At 37.1% G+C, this 19,589-nt stretch overlaps 1 protein-coding gene across 1 annotated transcript in view; it reads left to right on the top strand.

The window, feature by feature from the left end:
- KCNH8 (potassium voltage-gated channel subfamily H member 8) overlaps positions 1-19,589 on the top strand; it is a 190,249-nt gene that overhangs the window by 138,726 nt on the left and 31,934 nt on the right. The window contains exons 8-11 of the mRNA XM_054191617.1: positions 4,673-4,870; positions 9,403-9,602; positions 11,621-11,870; positions 16,381-16,595. Coding sequence (XP_054047592.1) covers positions 4,673-4,870; positions 9,403-9,602; positions 11,621-11,870; positions 16,381-16,595 — 863 coding nt within the window. The remainder of the gene's footprint in view (positions 1-4,672; positions 4,871-9,402; positions 9,603-11,620; positions 11,871-16,380; positions 16,596-19,589) is intronic.

The raw sequence follows: 19,589 nt of genomic DNA, 5'->3' as shown, positions 1-19,589 counted from the left end.
TCCCCTCAAATGATCTTTAACTATGACATGAAGAAGCACATTCTGAAGAAGTGACATGGACAGTTGATGGCAGTGATTTGGACATGTAAAATCTATCTCACAGAGACTGTAATCACAAGTGCTTTTACGTAAAAAGAAAGGAATTCACTTACTTGTTCTATCTTAGCAACTGTCTTGCCCTAAGGTTTGTTTTTTGAAGGTTAATATTTCAAGGAAACAGAGTAGACATATAGGCTAAAATCTTGCCTTCACAGTGGGATCTTTGCAACAGTTTTCACCCATTTAAAATTGGAATACGAGATGACCTTTTGCAGAGTCGAGTGTACAGCTATGTAATGAAGGGATGGTGTGATTTCCCATGCAAACCTGTAGCTCCTCGCTGCCTGACTTGAGATCTGAAATGAGGAGCTATCAGCAGTGACCAGGGACTGCTTGCAGTGGGAGCTCTCAGGCCACATGGTGATTTTCATTTAAAAATGCGTTCCAGTGATGAAGGATCTAATTTCTCTTGTATAGTTTTTATCTTTTCCTTAATGACCCTAAACGGTTCACTGCAACACGTGTTAGTAGGCATAAAAAATACAGACTTCTATGTTAAAAGTTATAATCTCCTTATATCAGAAGGCTGTATGTGCTCCAGTTCAGGACATTTTTTATTATTATTTTTCAGTTTGGTGACTTATTTACACTTTTTGTCTTTTGTTCTCCAGTATTTTAGGTTTTGTTTGGTTTTGGATGGTTTTGTATTGCCTGCTATTTCATAAGGTACAATTCCAGGGTTTTGAGAAGTATAAAGAACACGCGTCATCTAATAAAGCCGCTGCCATCTTTTGTGTTTGCATTTAGAGCCCCAGGGTTCTTCAGTTGAGCCAGAAAAACAGAACTCAGCCTGAAACATAGCCTTAACAGATAACCCACATTTGACAGTGTCCTTTAGTTTATCCCAGCATTACTCATTACATATTCTCTTTCCCTGTTATCAGCATAATATTGCTTACTCTCTTCCCTCACTAGCGTGAAAATAAGGTTCAAATACTGTTTAAATACAAAAAGGTGACAATGCGGGAATGGATAGTCTTTTCTACCTTCGCATTGCCCCTAGGAATACTTGAAAGTCCCTGAATTTGTTATGGAACCACAGCTGAGAGAAGGTGGGCCTTTGTGTCACCCTTTCTCTTCTAATATCATCACCACTGTTCTATTGGGGAACCATTCCTGCATTCAGGGATGTTCTAAGAGATTCTCCTCATCCATACCTCTTTGCACTTCCAGTCACAGTAGTCCAGAATAGCCCAGAGAATTTGGGTCTACTTTTTAACTGGAAAAAAATGTCTATCTGTTTTATAGAATTAATGCTGTAGGTACTCAATGCATTAGAAAATGCAGCTATTTTCTAAGTTGTTGAAATGAAGCGTCAGACAGGATGTTGTTATGTTAAGTGACTGGCATATAAGGAAAAACTAAGTAGTAGTATTGAATGAATCTGCAAATTATAGGGAGTGATGTACCTGCTCAACGCACTACAAGCACCAAACTGAGGGAAGACTGAGTTTCTGGATGTCCAGTAAATGAGGTAAATGAGATAACGTGTTTTACATCTAATTATAAAGTATGCCACCTATGGATGCTTAAGTGCTTGTTTATGTTTCTGCTGGTACTTGAGCACTTCCCAGATACAGTTAAATGAAACTCAATACAGATTATTCCAGCAATTTTCAAAGTAGCCTAATGGAGCTGGATATCCAATTCCTACTGACTTTTCTAATGGGACTTGGTTACTTAAGTGCTCTTTTTCCCTTTGAAAAAAATCTTCCTCTTAATTATACTAATTGGTGCTTAAATATGTTTTCAAAGTCACAGAGCTATATCTAGATAATGCTAATTCAGAACCAAACAAGATTCATAATGCCAAATTCTGGGAAGCTCCCTCTGACTGCAAGGTATGTTTCTTTTTTCTCTTCTTCCCTGAGGGCAGAAATTAACTACGCAAGTTTGCCAGCGAATCTGCTGAGAGTTGTTACCTACAGGAACCAAAAAAAGTAAAAGGCATCAGTCAGTCATGCTGTCTCACAGCTATTTTCATTGGCTAATAAAAGTGTTTACAGCCAACAGTATCTTATCTCTATCCCCAAATGGAAAAAAATGTACAGCTATCAACAAAAATATGAGAAGTATAGTTGATCTGGAATATCTTGCAACATTTTATATACTTTGGCTGAAACCTCATCCTAAATAATTTCTTCAAAAGGTCCTGATTAGGATCATCTCTAACAGCCAAAATAGAAATGAGAAGCTGTAAACATGCCCTTATCTACAAATCAGAGGAATATATTTATTGGGTTTTCGCTTTCAGTTATGTATTTTCTGTTCCAAATCTCATGGTCCACCTCTAAAGAAAGTTACTTAATAGTTTTTCTTTATATAGTGGTAATTTTTTTAGCAATTGTTAACAATTGCTAATAATTGCTAACTGTTCCTGTTGTAGCTCAGTGATAAGCCATTCATCTTACTGATCAAGATCATTTGTCTGACCCTCAGTTATGCCACAGAACTGGGCACAGAGTGCTGAGCTTGTCTCAAATACTGACACTGATGTTCTGGCCAGAAGGGCTCGTTAGAAACTGTAAAATGTTAATATTGTATTTTGAAATATTGTAGAGACTTCTCCTGTTTGATACAGTGTAGGCATTTACTTTTATACCTTACCTCTGCTAGCAGCAATGCATCCTTTGGGAATAATGATGTCTCAGTAGGGTTGGGTTTTTTCCTTGATAACCTTGAGCATAAAGTGTGCTGTAAAGGAGAAATGAGTTTACAAATATCTATCAATTAAAGAATAGATACATCTACCTTTTCTGGATAGCAACGAAACTGTATTTGTCAGAAAGTGAGTCCCGTAATGTTTCGTATAAAGTTACAATAGGTAAACCCTTTTACTCTTTTTGTTTGTTTGTTTGTTTGATAGCTGAACTGAGGTAGAGAAACTTGCAATCAGGTGCAATATGACAACCAGGAACAACAATTGTGAAATTCATTCAGATAACAAAAGGCAGAAAAATGGGAATATAGAGGCCAAGAATCAGTGGCTTTTAGAATACTCCCAGGAAAGAGATTTTCTCCTAAGAGGCGTTATTTCAGTATTCACACATCAGTTACATTTATTTAAAATAACTTATTTGATTTGTTTCAGTTTTGCCATTCTTCAAATGCAGTAGAATACTTTCAAAACCAGAGACTTGAGTATAAAATAGCCTCATGTGATTAATACTTTCTATCAAGGCAAAATCAAAGAGATTTTCATATGCTTTCTTGTCTGTTGACAAGGTAACCAGCCCACCCAGTACTGGCATCCTATGAAAATACAGAGTGCTTTCATTGATGCTTTTGATTAAATTCACTGGCCCTCATAGAGTGGGTCGGCAGGGTCATGGCTAGACCTTGCGCTGTCATCACCCAGCCCTTCTGGCTTAGCTTTCTCTGTAGGAGGGCATGCAAGAGAGTATGGAGCTGAGGATGGCAGGAGGCATGGCTCAACAAGTCTGCTGTAGGTGGTCAATTCTTACAGACTTTTCCCCCAACTTAATTGGAAGTGCTGGGACAGATGTTTTAAATCTGCCCCCTACTTTTGCAGATATTCTGTACAAGGGGATTTTTCCCATTTCATACTTGGATTCATTCAAAATGAAGAAATGGATGCTGATTGAAGTGGAGAGAGAATAAGCTTCAGAAGGTGATTCAGTCTGTCAGGTCTCAGTTTACAACAGGAGGACCTCCAACCAATTTTTCTAAAATAAAATTCTGCCTGCCAGGAATATTATGTTTTGGTGGTTCTCCCTGAATACCTGGGGAAGATTCCCGTTCTCCCAAGCACACTGCTTAACAGGCAAAACTGGGCACAAAAATTGATTTTTAACTTTTCTTACCCCATCTTGATTTTTGTGAAGCATTATGTTTATGCAGTTTATTCAGGTTGGTTGTTTTTCTTTTACAAAATAGGAACTGCATCCTGGTTTGTTGCTTTGGAGTTTTCTTGTTGGTTTCTTGTTGGTAGTTAAATATCTATGAGGCAGTAGCCAATTCTACTTGCTCTAACACACATGGACTCATTTAGCAAAATTAAAGGAAAGATTAAATGAACAATTTAGAAAACACTTACTGAAGCATCTTTTGAAAATTAATTCTGGTTTGTAAGTTATGTTGTTTGAATCTTTTCTACTGTAAAAAGAAACATGTAAAAAGCTCTAAGTATTTAATTATTATTATAACAATTTAGTCTTAGAATCTCAAAAAGCTTTCCAAGCAGTAATTAATGGAAAGAATCAAATCGATGTTGCATTCTTGCTGCAGTGTGATGATTTTTTTCTTTTCAGTGCCTTAATGGATTTTGTGAATTACCTAATTAGACGTGTAATATGCAATTCCAAAACACTTGATTTCCATACAGAAATACAGTTATTATCATAAATAATAGTGCATAAGAAAATACCCCAGAGATACAATACTTAACGTGCTGTATAAATTCCTACAGTTTAATGTTCTTTTATTCTTGAAATTGTGTGAATAATGCAGCGTCGTCCAAATAATTTATTTTGGAATTATTTTGGTTTACAGAATATGTAGTTTTCATGGTGCCAGTATTCCTTAATAGTTCTTTTTATGCTTTGTTTTTCAGGTTGGCTTCATGAGCTAGGAAAACGTATTGAGTCTCCTTACTATGAGAATAATACACTAGGAGGCCCATCAATCAGAAGTGCCTATATAGCTGCCCTATATTTCACCCTCAGCAGCCTCACCAGTGTTGGGTTTGGAAATGTTTCAGCCAATACCGATGCTGAAAAGATCTTCTCCATTTGCACAATGCTGATTGGGGGTAGGTACAAATGCTAAGCATCATGTAAAACGTTTTGAGGAGGTAGGGACATGTAAAATAAGAGCTGAAATTTTGCTAGGTTTCTCGAAAAAAGAACCAAAAACCAAACCAACAACAAGTTTAATTTTAAATGGTAAAAGAAGTAAATTTAATTTTAAATGGTAAAAGAAATAACTTTGCTGCGTTTACACTAGATAAACTCTCTTAAGCTGACATACTTCTAACCTGTTGATCATTTATGGTGACAAAATACAGTTGTCACCCAGTAAAATGTAAACTCAAATTGTTGTCAGTGTGTGACCCAGCCACGTGCCAGGGGAGCATTTTGGTTAAGTGCCAGGCACTTTTTGGGTCAGCCAAGTAATAGGTGCACGTTGAGCTCCAGTTCAGTCCCCACAGCATCCCTGGGGACAACGGCGCGGGGAGCCGGCCAGCCCAGTGGTGTATCTGTCTGTGAACTGGTGCGTAGCCGCATCTGAAAGCCCAGACCAGAGATAAGGCAGCAGAGATAGAACAGAGCCAGGAGGGCTGTTTGGTGAGACGTATGTGACTCTATAATAAACAAAAGCAATTTCATTATCACTGCTTCAGATTGGAATCAAAATGCAATGTTTTGGTCATATTTGGAGCTTTTAGTAGTATTTTTATTTATGTTAATTACCTAGTCATACTGTTGGGGAAAGCCAGCTGCTCATTTATTGTCACCTCCTTTCTGCTGAGGCACCTGGGCACAACCAGTGTGCTGGTGGCACCTGCAGAGCTTAGTAAGCCCAGGCCAGTTGAGAAACTACCTGCAACTCTCTCTTTACTGTCATCTTCCTCCTCCCAAAATTTATCTGTGCTATTTCATAGTGTGTACATCATACAACACAAAGATATCACAGTGGGTGTGAAGGGTAAAAGCAAGTCACTCCTAGAGTACTTCCGCCCTCATTTTTTTTTTTCTGCTTGCCTAATTGTTCTGGAAATACTAGTAGGTATTTCTCCAGGGCTAGTCAGTAAGGCACTGATTGTCAGCTTTGCAGCACAAATTTTCCTGGGCAAAAATAAATTGGCAACTTGACGCTTGAAAGTCAGGGAACACGATGAATGACCCACAAACTATATACGTGCAGCATCAAGTGGTATAAAAAGTGCCCAATGAGTTATTGTCATTTTTCCCAGTCTTGAAAATGAGTGGCAGTAATATAATGACTCATCCAAGAATGATATCATTATGATTTTGACAATGTCACAGAAACAAAAGCAGCTCATTAATTGCTTTTGCTGCGTAGAAAATAAAAATTATAGTTTTGAAATACAACGTGGTCTCTGTGTTTTGGGGCTTTCACTGCATAAAATCTGTTGGAATGAAGGAAGGAGGTTTCATTTCTAGCAAGAAATCAAGAGATATCCTGTGCAAGGCAATAATGAATATTTAATTCACTTTGATATGGCAGAGCTTTCACAAACTTTAAATAGAGTAGAATATAAAAGTATCCTATGCTTTTATTTAGTCCAGTTATAGCAATTCTTTTTAATTTCTTATATTATTGAGCGGTAGAACAAATATGCTTATGCACTGAATAAATTGTGAAGAACTAGTCAACTGAATGTAGTTAAAGGGAACTGAAAACTGAAAGGTAAAGTTGCTCACAGACAAGCAGGTAGAAAAATGATTTTACATGTGGGAGAATCCACTGAAGAAGGTATATCCAGGTAAGAAAGCAGAGCAGGCTGGTTTGCAGATATTTTCTTGAGGAACTGTATTTTAGATGGTATTTGAGAAAATAAGTACAGCGAGGAAACTTGAAGGAGTTGGCATCGTATAGTGCAGACTGGTTAGCACACCTCAGAAAACTCTGAGTACTGGTCTGTATACTTTAGGGCATAATACATTTTCATTTCTTAAAACGTGTTTTGGTGTATAGTTTTGGCTGATATTTAGTTTTCAAAAAGTGGTGTCTTGAGAAAAAAAGATGTAAGTTTTTTACAGTTCTTAAACCAAGACATTAGTATCACATTTCAGGTGTAATGGATATCATGATTTAGTTTAGCCATAGGAATGACATGAGTTTATTGCAACCCTAAAGAAAGTTGAAGCAAGAAAAAAAACCAAAAACAAAACCAAAAAACCCAAAACAAACAAAAAAGAACAAACAACAAAACCCCAAGTGCTAATTTAACAGCTAAATAACTTCTAATATTCTTGTTTGATTTTTACCCACCTCTTGGTATTAATTTTTGTTTTGCATTAATTTGAAATTACAGCCTAAGACGAGTAATATAGTGAAGATAAAAAATCTTATTCTACACAGTATTTCTTCTTGAAGTTGGAAAGAAAAGTTACTTATTAAAATTTAACCAGAATTCCTAGGATACCCAGCATCTGTAAAATATGAATCACATCTGTACTCTGCAGATGACTGTACCATGTGCTGTCTTGTATTCTGAATGTTCTTTGAGCAAAGAATGTACAGTTTTGTATTAATGAGACCGGAGGCCCATTCTAGTAGCTGCAGTCCTTTCTGGACAGGTGTTCTTCTGTCCCCTAAACAACAAAAAAAATAATTTCAAATACACATTAGAATCAAGGCCACTGTATGAAATATGGCTCCTAGAAGTTTTTGACTTGTCCTGCTTGGTTTTAGAGAATGGATTAATAGATTTCTTACAGAAAGTAACGTGGGTCTGTGATTATTTGATAAAGAAATCTCATGCCTATCACAGCCAGGAATAGCTTGTTATCATCAGTAGCAGTTGTCTTCTTGATTATATTTGTGCCTATAATAATATCTCGGAGCTCTCTACACTGCCCAGCTCCTAACCTTGGAGCCTGTTGGGAGACTTACAGTAACAGAAGTGATTTTCACTTATGCATCCATACACCACCTAACGTTTTATCCCTCCCCCCTTTTTAGACTGATTGTCACATCCTTAAAGAGGCTAACCTATCTCTTTAGCCTATTTAGCTATGTCTGGCTGAATTGTTTCAGCCCTAGCTGACATATTTCTATTATAATATCCTGTATCTGGCATTACACCAGTCCCGCACATTTTGTTGCCCAATTCTGATGTTAGTGACTTAGTAATTCACTGCAGCATCAGGAACAATACGTAGTTGATCCAGCTGATTCTTCTTAGAAATAAATTTTCAATTATGCATAATTTTTTTTCTAATATTCATACCTGATCTGTTCTTCCTGCCCTGCTTTTCATCTATCTTCTTTTACTAGCAGACTTGTATTGACCTCGTCATATCATTGGATCACCTCTGCAAGAATGCATGCTGTATTGTGAAACCACATCACACTGTGGTGCATTCTCTGTTTTTCTGCACTCCTTTCACAATGAAAACATAGGTTCCTATGCTCCTTTGTGTTTTACTCAGCCTATAAAAATTCTAAGCACTCCAAACTAAAGAATTTTCTGCCTGTTTCTACCAAGTAAAAGCATTATTAACGACCAAAATGCATCCTTTCATCCTCCTGTTCCCCCTTGTCTCGCCTCACTAACCCTGGACTCCCGTAAATTGCCTTAGAAGGTCAACTTCTTATTTGTCTTGTTTATAAACCAATTCCTTTGCCACTCTGAGGAGTCTGTCTCCTTTCTTTCAAGCACTAGAAAGACAGATGTCCCTTAAGAGTAATAATCAAGTTCCTTAACAGTTTTTTCAATAAACAATTTGTAAATTTGTATTTTACATGCCTCAGATCGATACCACATGACAGACAATCTAGCAGTGATTTTTCCCACTGATAATCAGCAAGCACATTTCTGCACAGACAGACCCAGGCAACCTCTATCTGTAAGCATTTCTTCAATTTTGCTTCTGGTCTTTTTATTCCCAAGCCAGTCTCTAATTGCAGACAAACTCCAGGATGTCAGAACTTTCTGATGAGCAATTTCACACCATATTTGACCTTCTCAACCAACATAAGAAATCAGATTGACAGTTTGAATATATCTTTTTTTTTTTAACCTGAGTTTCTGCTTTACAATGTGGGTTTTTTTCTGTCTTTTTTTTTAACATCTTATTCCCTAGAATACGATAGATCTCTAAATGTCGTTTGCAATCTCATTCCACTACACGTGGTCCTCATTAGTAATTGGTTTTATTTATATGAGTTCTCTGAAAACTATTACATTCTATGTAGTTGCTAACTGACCATTTGAGTCTAGTTTTCATACTGATTGATAGTTTCTCATGATTTCCTGAGCATGCCTGCCTACATGTGTTCATCTGTTTTCCTTTTTTTCTTAGACTATAAATTAATTAGGCTTGGGTATTCTTTTGCTTGTTACCCTGACTAGATAGCATCAGATGTGGTTCTAGCCTATCACATGGCTGTGACTGCTAGTGACACAAAAAATGGAAATGGATAATCATATGAATACTACTGTTTATTACTTATGAAGTCTTATATGCAAAAGCTTTACTATATCTATCAAGCAGGAAACTGGTTTGCTGTGAAGATCCTGTTGATTTTCTGTGTTACTTTTTAACGATGAACAAGTGACTCCATATTGCACATGATTGCTGTCCTCCCTAGCTCTGATGCATGCCTTGGTGTTTGGCAATGTGACTGCCATAATTCAAAGGATGTACTCCAGATGGTCCCTTTATCACACAAGAACCAAGGATCTGAAGGACTTTATACGGGTCCATCACCTGCCACAGCAGCTAAAGCAAAGGATGCTTGAATATTTCCAAACCACGTGGTCTGTCAATAACGGAATTGATTCCAATGAGGTAACAAAACGAGGGAGATCGTATGTTTAATGGTTTTGACTATTGACTTACAGTTGGTGTGGGTGTGTGGGTGTGTGTATGTAATTTTCCATTTGTGATGCTGTGTTTTGTGTGAAGTAACATATAGAAAAGAACATGCCTAAAAAAAAAGTTAGGTTATCCCAGGAAGAGGATAACCTATTGAAAAATCTGGTTTAGAACGTCACAGTGTATATTAAGAATTCAAAGTCCTCCATAATGCTGAAGAGGCATTCATCACAAACCTTTTTGATAGTCTCAGCAGAAATACCCCAGGGAGCAGTTTTGCCTTTCATCAAACAAAAAATCTACTGAGTTTTTGGGGTGTTTTTTAAAGGAGGGACTTCTTTACTGCCCTCTCCTCCCTCCTTCATTTTCTTTTGTTCTTTGCAATACTGTAGACAAGTGGTTTGGCCTGAGTTTTTATGTTATTCATTTCCCTATATTTTTGAACGTTGCAGAATGTACCATGAGAGTAAAATCAAAAGATGTATTTCTGGTCGTGTCTTTGCTTGCTTGTTTTAAATGACTTACCCAGGTTATGTATTACTATACTCCAGGAAAAATAATGACTTCTCTCTGCTGGAGTGTTATTTGAATGAACCATTCCCTTCAGAGCTTTCATTATACATGTCATTATAAAACTCAGTGGCCTCTAAAGATAATGTGGAAATAAGCAGAAAGATTTGGGTTTGCGAGTATTCTTTTCCTGATAAATTCTTTCTGTGGTGTGCACAGGACAAATAATGGGATTTTTCAACAGCATCCTAGCAACAGAAGGAGCCTAGTAAGATTTACAAACGTACAAAAACCACTTAGATGTTGGAGCTTTCCTAGATTTGGTTAAGGATCATCTTCAACTTCTGTATTTTCTGTATTTTTAGTCGCACTGAAGGTGAGTGACTGCTGTACTACAGTGGCAGCCTTTGAAGAGACCATCAGTATTTCATGATTTCATGATCCACAAACTGCCCTGTCTAAGCCCACTTGGTCAAGTGTTGTCTGATTGCATTGCTCAGATGCCAGATCCCTTCAAACTACAGAGAAAACTATGCTTGTGGGCCTGCAGCTTGCATGGTCCAAGCGTTGCCCACAGGCAGGCAATATACTTTGCATCAATGGGGTGGATACTTGAAAACACTTAAATATTTTTTTAAAAACTCCAGCTGAAATTTTTGATGATTTGAGCAGGTTTATGTCATTCTCAGAAGATTGTCTCTGACCAGAAAGTTTTTTCTCTCAGTTTTGCCATCCTGCAACAGATCTTCTGTAAAACATACATAGATATCATTAAGTGCTGGCCAGGCTATAACAGGAATTTGCCTAAAATTAAGGCCAAGGAAAAACAGGAAGACCTTATGGTCTTTTAGTTTCCATAGGTTCTTCCACTGAACATGCACCTTGTCTCCTTCAGTGTCCAATTGCATCATTTAAAAGAAAAGAAGGAAAAAAACCAAAAAAACGCAGAAAAAAACCCTGTAGAGGTTTGCCATATAGACATTTTTTGGAGTTATTCTTCTTCCAGGGGTTTTACCATAGAAGAAGCAATATAGCCTATTGATGAATTTTATACAAGCATTTTAAAGGAAATCTAAACTAAATTAATTTTTGCTCTTTTTTCAGTGTATATGCCACTGTATAGAATGGTATATACTGTAAGAGCCTACTGTGTTCTAACAGCTGAGAAAAACTTGAACGAGGTTAAATTGGGCATTAGTGGGAATTCCAATGCAGTGGTGTTGACTTTTGTTCCTTGTTTTTGTTTAAAGGCACATTTTTATTCATGTTTTTCCTGGAATTTATCAGTCTTTATGAGTGCAAAGATTTATTAAAACATATCACACATGTCTTATCAAGGGGATAAGAAAAATCAAAGGGAAATCTTTCAATCAGTACAACATGCGCAGCACTACTAAATCAGATGACTTTTGCAAAAGAGGAAACAAATTATTTCACGCTTTTTCTTTTTTTTTTTGCCCCCTTTTTTCTTTTTTGCACAGCTTTTGAAAGACTTCCCAGATGAGCTGCGTTCAGACATCACCATGCACTTGAACAAGGAGATTTTGCAGCTCTCCCTTTTCGAGTGTGCCAGTCGCGGTTGCCTCAGGTCTCTGTCTCTGCATATCAAAACCTCCTTCTGTGCTCCTGGGGAATACCTCCTCCGGCAGGGAGATGCCCTGCAAGCGATCTACTTTGTGTGCTCAGGTTCCATGGAAGTCCTGAAGGACAGCACGGTGCTGGCGATTCTCGGTATGCTCGTAATCATAGCTTCAAAGAGAAAGAATGGTCCTCCAATGTAGGAGGACCTTCACTATTAACCGATGGCTTAGCGTGTCCTAGTAGCCTGATGAGAAAGAATTAATTCGATTTTAATCTGCCATTCATACTCTATGAACACCCCTAATTTTTTTTAGCTTACACTTCCTCATTTTTTGCCCTAAGGAGCATTCGGTTGCTAGAGTGTTAGCTGTGCAGTATTTCACTTGTATCCTGATTTTCTTTTACTTATTCTCTCTCCTTTGCATGTAAGGAGGTACTTGCTAGCTTTTGATACAAATTGCTGCTTTCAACTAAATTTGATTTATTTTATAGATTTTATCAATTGAAAATTGAGTATTGACACCTCAAAGGACATTGGTTATTAGTTCTTAAATCTTTCATGAAAATTAGTGTCCAGGCAGTGCTCCTACTAATGCTCCCAAATGAAAGAAAGCAATGTGAGCCTACTCTCATTCTTTGATGCATGCATATGAACACCCCTTGCAGGACAGCCATGTGGTGAAAAACAAACATTGTTGGCTCTGCTCCCCAAATAGTTACTTCTTCAAGCTAATTTATGCTGCCAACAGTCATCTGAGTATATTAGAACAGAGAAAGACCAGAAGTCCTGTTCTAATAAATTTTGTTTAGTTGTTCTTTGCTAGATGACTGCTTTGACTTATCTAGGGTTAAGCATCTCTATCTGTAAATTTCAATGATTGGCCTCAATCTAATGCCTACTAAAGAGATTCCCTTTATCATCAGCTAAAGGAAGATTAGACTTGTCTGAGTTAATGTTTGATAAAGTAAAATATATAATTTTACTCTAAATGTAAAGAACTATTTTATTGTGGATTTAAATGTATTTTTCTTTCTAATAACTTTTAATATTCTTATAAAGCAGAGTTAAAAAGAACATTTCCTTTTTTGCTTTCCTTCCTGTTTTGTGGGATTACACTAGACTGTTGATAATGCAAGCTTCTGGTCTTCTGTAATTGAATTTCCTTTATTTTACTAGCATGCATTTTATTGGTCTTTTTTTAGAATATAAATGTGATACACATCCTATTTTTTTCATAACTCTTTAATTCCATTAGATTGACAGTCCACATCACTCTATCACTCATTTGTAATTAGGAAGTTTTCGAATGCCTCTATTGGATCGCATAGATCAAAGCTATGAAATAAGGCTTAGAAAAAACATAAGCTTATATATAGCAAAAGGTCAAGAGCTGTCCCTGTTGGAACTATGATTTCATTAATGATTCCATTTTCAGGCACTTCTGAAAATGTTAACGAAAGCATCATTGTGTAATGGTGACAATGAAAACAATAAGAAAGAGATTAGTGGATTTCTGAGAGAAGTTAATGAAATCGTAATGCAAAAACATAAACACAATACAATGAAATAATGTTTTGTTACAGTGAATGGGAGCTTCATCATTTAAAGCCTAATTGACACCAGCAGAAGGTGAATGCATCAAACCTGTAGGTCCCTATGAGAAACTGTGTTACTGATGGGATGTAAATCCAAGAGCGCAGTTTTTTCCCTGACAATGCTGGGTTACTTACAGTTCCCAGACCACTATTTTATAATTCTGATTCTGATTGTAGTGGATTAGGTTTTGTTTACTGAACCATTCTCACTAACAAGCAATACAGCAACAATACAATGAAATGCTCTGATTAAATACAGCTGCTTGGTTCCTCTTGAGACTAATACTTGATATCTAATAATGATGGCCAGGATATCTTTTATAGGACCTTTTTTTTTTCTATAGCAGTTATGTACTGTTTGGGCACACATCTTGTTAAAAAATATTAGCAATAAGTGATTTAAAAGATAAAGAGAAGAAGTTTATAACTGTGACTCTATGTCCCAGATATATTATCAAGCAGATGTGTCTGCATACACATTTATAAATAAATTTGTTCTCCAGTGAAAAAGAAAGAAAGAACTAATAAAAATACCTTACATGATTCTGTTCATGTAACAATTGTTGATATTCAAGGTACAATCATTTCACTACTGCATTAATTCTACTTGAAACTTCAGCTTACTACCTACAGCCTTTGCTACATGATTCTCATTTGAAAAGAAACATACATTAGCATTCCCGGATCAATTGTAGTGTCTTTCAGGCTGACGTTATGTCATCAAACACTAACTACAATCAAATACAACACTAACATTTTTTCCAAATTATTTATGCATTATTGATACTAATACAGTTTGTATGCCTAAAAAGTTTCTAATTAAGGTGTTTAAAAATCAGCCTTGGTATATTTGAAATAATTTTTCCCTTGTCCATATTTACACAGCCAGAAATAGATTAACATTGCCAGCCCTCTGCTTAATATAATCAAAGAAATCTAAAGAATTGTCGATATTTACAGTAAAAAATAAAAATGAATTATTGTTTAGCTTTACAGTATATTTGTTTATGTAGGCATTACATCATGTGATGAGCAATGACAAAATGTATTGTCTATCAGATTTACCTTTCCCAGACTGACCTAAGCTAGTGCTAGTTATCATTTATACTAATTGATATTTTTAAGAGACCCCAAAGTAGCATTAATGTATGTATATTCCTAGTATAAAAGAAAATCCCTCCCTATGCTGGGTCTATGGTACTTTTAAGAAAGTTTTACAAACTCCCTATAAAGAGAAAAAATTATCAGTAGTATTTTCAAGTATAAAATTATCTTATTTAAGCAGCTTCAGGAACGGTTGCCTTACTTAAAGTCAAGAGTAAACTTACTCTTTAACTGCACCGTTTCCTGTGTAATATGCAGTTGAAATCACATGCTGGGTGGATTTTTAGAATTTACAGTCTTCTTTTTTTAATCACAGAGTAATGTAAGATTGGAAGGGACCTCCTGAAGCCACCCATCCTAAACCTGCTTAGAGAAAGGCCAAGTTAGCTCAGCTTGCTCAGGGCCATGTCCAGGCAAGGTTTGAACATCTCCAAGGTTGGCGATTCCACAACCTTTCTGGGCAGCCTGTCCCACCGTTTGACCAGCCTGATGGAGACTTCCGTGTCCTGGTTTCTAATCATAATTTCTTTTGTTACAACTTGTGCCCAGTACATCTTGTTGCACTTAGCATCCTGACAGAGGAGCTCAGGTCTGTCTTCTCTAACACTTTTCCATTAGGCTGTTGAAGACAGCAATAAGGCCTTTTCTTCTTAAGGCAGAACAATACAAAGTTTTTTCAGCCTCTCTTTGTACATTATGGTCTCCAGTCCCTGATCATCTTGGTGGCCTCTTCTGCACTCACTGTAGTATGTCAATATTCTGTCTTGTACTGGGAACCCCAAAACTGGCCATGGTACTCCAGATATGGTCTGACAAGTGAGGAGGAAGAGTGACTTCCTGGGACTTGCTAATGCTGCCCAGGATATTCTTGGCCTTCTTTGCTGCAAGGGCACATTGTTGGCTCATGTTCAACTTCTTGTCCATAAGGACCCCCATCTCCATTCCTGGAGAGCTGCTTTCCAGCTGGTCAGTCCCCAGCCCATATTGCTGCCGGGAGGTTTTCCATCCCAGGTGTAGAACTTGGTATTTGTTTTTGTTGAACTTCATGAGGATCCTGTCAGCACTTTTCTCATTCATTGAGGTTCCCCTGAATAGTAGCTTTGCCCTTCAGCATATCACCCACTTCCCCCAATTTGGTATTGCCTATAAACTTGCCAAGAATGCACTCCATCACAAGTATTTAACAAAGACAATTAACATTTGAGGAAGACAATGAAGTTCGATGGTTGCTCTTTGGACTTTATACCTCAGATCAGATATTTATGGAAGCTTTTCGTTATAAAATTTTTGTGCTCTTCATTATAGGGTCAGTTGTGTTTTTTAATACATCCAATATTCTAAGGCAGTCTTGCCCATAAATGACAATATAATGGCTTAAGAATTAATACTTTTTTCTTGACAGAAGTGCCATTGAGCTACACATCTATTAATAGCCCAAACAAATAAGATAGCTACATCATGAAGTGTAGCTATGCAGCCATAGCTATCATAGATTGTGAATGTTTTGTGATCCAAATTCTAAGTAAAAGGGTCATTTGAACTGACGATCTACACTTAATCATGTCATTGTTAAAATGGTATCTTAACACCTGCCTGTTCTAACAAAAAAAAACACAAACCACCAAGCTACAAACCTAATGTACACTTTTTGAAATACAAAATTGAACCTGCTATTAATTACCGGTATAAATCCTAACTTTATACGTATTTACTTGACTGATCCCTTAAATCTGGTAGTTACAAGTCTGGAAATCAGTCTTTATATCTCCAATTAATTGCATATAAGATTGCACCTGCAAAAAAAAAAGACAGCTTTTAGGCAAAGATCTTTTAGAATGTTATTATTTAAACAATGCAGTAGTAGCAATGGAATTTAAGATTTAGAAATTATATTAAACAGATTTGTGATTCAAAAAAGAAGTAAAGAATTCATGCTTTTTAATTTTGTATTTTCTTTCAGGTAAAGGAGATTTAATTGGAGCAAACCTATCCATTAGGGATCAAGTTATTAAAACAAATGCAGATGTTAAAGCTCTAACGTACTGTGACCTCCAATGCATTATCCTCAAAGGTCTCTTTGAAGTGCTCGACCTTTACCCAGAGTATGCTCACAAGTTTGTTGAAGACATACAGCATGATCTCACATACAATCTTAGAGAAGGCCATGAAAGTGATGTAAGTATCTTTAAAGGTCTCTGCAACTATTGTTACCTTTAAGATGTTTCTCGTACTTTAGCCAGTTCTCATAACTTTTTCACAGTAAAGGAATAATACACAGATTGCATTAAAAGGACTACTCATTCCATTTGTTTGATAATTCAGTCATTACCTACATGAATCCTTTATCAATTGATCAGATCATAAACAGCGAACGCGTTCTCTGCTTCTAATTTTCCCATAGAAAACATCATCTATGAGAGAACATTTTTCTTTAATATTTTGTCATTTTTTACTTGTGTTTAAAAATAATTCATATTTATGTAAAGCATGCATCCAAATAAAGGTATTTAACTATACCTTTTCTAGAAGCTCATGTGCCAACCTAATGAACATTCATTTCATAGATCATTGATTATCACTTCTTAGTTAGGAATGTTGTCACATACATTCAAAATGAGAAACAGTTGTTTCTCATCACGCTGCAACTAAAAAGTGGTTTTTTATTTAAATGAGAAATTTAATGTGAAATAACAAGAAATTCCAGATAAGGCACTGCTGAAACACTTCTGTATAGATTTACCAAAGTACATTCACTGATATTATGTAGCAAATATTTATATTCAGGTTTTAATAGTGAAAGAATTTTATGACAGCTCTCCTTTTCTGACCTAACCATGTGAGTGAACGAACATAGCGATAGCCAAACTTTCAGTTTGGTATTTAACAGTTCAGGTATTTGTCTTTGTATTTTGCTTCTTGTTACACACAGAGAGAAATAACATTGAAAGCACATGACTGGGGACAAGGATACTATCAAGCCAGGGGATGAATGTAACGCCAAGGAAGCATAAAGTGCAAAAAAGGTTTTCTGTTCAGGCAGACACCACAAAGAGCTGCAGAGCTTGAAAACTCCACACCCTGTGTGGCTGTTATCCTCCATGTAGTGTAGGCAGGCACTCACTGTTACGAAGCGTGGCCTGTTGCATGGATGGTTTGTGAAGAAAGGTGTCAATGGATGCCCTGCATGCATGCCACTCCAGCACGGTCTTCCCTGCTCATGCCTACGCACACACTTTTCTGTGCAGAAGGTTGCTGGCCTGAGGAACCTCTTGACTGACAGAACTGCTCTAATGCATACAAGAACAGTGGTCCAGAATCCTTTTTTAGCTCAAACCCTCAATGAATGTGATATATAGGTTGATTTTTTCTATGTAAGCTTCTTACTAGGTGTACTTCGGCACAAGTGTTTCCACAGCAATGCTCTTTAAACAATTGCAGTAGAAAGGTGTAAACATATAAACGCAAACTTGTAGAGAGGAAAATAATCAGGGCATCTCATTTGTTTGTCTCTTGAAATGTCCCCAAACTGAAGACAGCAGCTGAGAGAGCACACATCTGTTCCGAGTGCCTGAAGATTAATTTGTAATAACACATTTTCCTTGGGGAGGAATGCTTAATCTCCTCCTACATGGAGAACATCTCCATGCAAAGATAGGGTTTGGAGCTGATTGCATTTTCCTCTCCCATTTTGTCATGGACCTTGATGAACCCCCATAAAGTATTGCTTCATGGTTTCTGTATGCTGACAAATCTGGGGATCACCATACCAGTTGCATACACATCCAGCTTTTATAAAATCGAGGACAACTTCTCCCCACTAGAGTCGGCTGGGTGACGTACAGACTCCCTGCTGAGAGCAAGCCTACACCAGCCGTGAAGGTGAGTGCACAGACAGGAAAAGAACCTGCTCACACTTACTGTGCAAGATGGGATTTAAAGCAGTGCAGGACATATCAAAGGACCTTTTTGGCTTTAAAAAGGAAAATAGTTGCAGAATTTGTGAACGTATGCTGTATTTTCATGGTAGAATCCGTTACCTTAAAATTAAAGGGGGAAAAAAAAAGATCACTGAGTAGGATCCAGTGTCACAGGCAAATGTAGAGAATCCAAGACAGCCTGCCATAGTGTCACTTTCTCCTACATCCTCAGGTTAACCATGCCCTCCACTAGTATTTCTCCTCCAGCACAACTAACCTTCGTCATGTGCATCTCATTGCTCATCCAACCATTTTGCTTATCAATAAGGATAAAGAGCAGGAGTAAGCTGGCCAAAAGTCGTACCACCACAAAAAGAAGGCTCACCAAATGAGGAGAGGTACCTATGGCAGTAACAAGTGTGCCTGGTCACTCACTTGCTCTGCTTCACTGAGAGAATACCAGGTCTTCATGAATATAACTTGCACACAGAAATAATCTGAGGGTTCTTTGATGGTTTACTCTCAAAAAAATAGTGAGAAGAAAGTTTTCAGAAGTACAATATGTGGGTATGAAAATACGACTTTTTTTTTTTTAAATATAGCATTATTTCTTGGGAATGTTGCTGTGGGAGAGCTTGGCAGCTACAGCACTGTATCTTGATGTCTCTCTCCCTAGGACAGAGAGATTTTATTTTTGCATGCATCTATGACTTCTGCAGCTTTATGGAAATTTTGGATTTGGAGAGTTTTTCCATACTTAAAGAGTAGATTAGATTGATTCATTTGAATAAGTTAGTTTCTTAGTCTCTTTTTCCTTGGATGTTTTAAATGACTGCAAATTTGCAACTGGATATGACTTTAATGTTTCTGAAAATGGGCCAGTTACAGCATTTAGGGTCAGGTGAACTGGAGAGTGAAATAGCATGAATTTCCCCACTATGACTTGCCAAGTGCCTTTCAGTCCTGACCTATAACATAATTGCATTTTCAGCCACAGCCAACCAAAACTGCCTTAGGTTGTAGATTTCCTAACACCTTAAGCCAGCATTAAAAAGGTGAGACTGCAGAAAGATGCAGTCTTGGTGATCCATTTTCCTCTTACTTGTGCTGTTTGAACTGTTCATTGCGCACAAAATTGAATACGAGGTTTGCATTGAATTAAAAGTGGATCAAAAAGGACTGGAAGTTTCCTGATCCTGGAGTATCAAAGTCGGACACTTAGCACTAGTTCACGTAACTACCTTACCCACCC

This window comes from Rissa tridactyla, chromosome 2, assembly GCF_028500815.1.
Source record: "Rissa tridactyla isolate bRisTri1 chromosome 2, bRisTri1.patW.cur.20221130, whole genome shotgun sequence".
Lineage (NCBI taxonomy): Eukaryota > Metazoa > Chordata > Aves > Charadriiformes > Laridae > Rissa > Rissa tridactyla.
The sequence above is the reverse complement of the archived record's forward strand: the minus strand, read 5'-3'. Positions and strand labels throughout refer to the sequence as shown.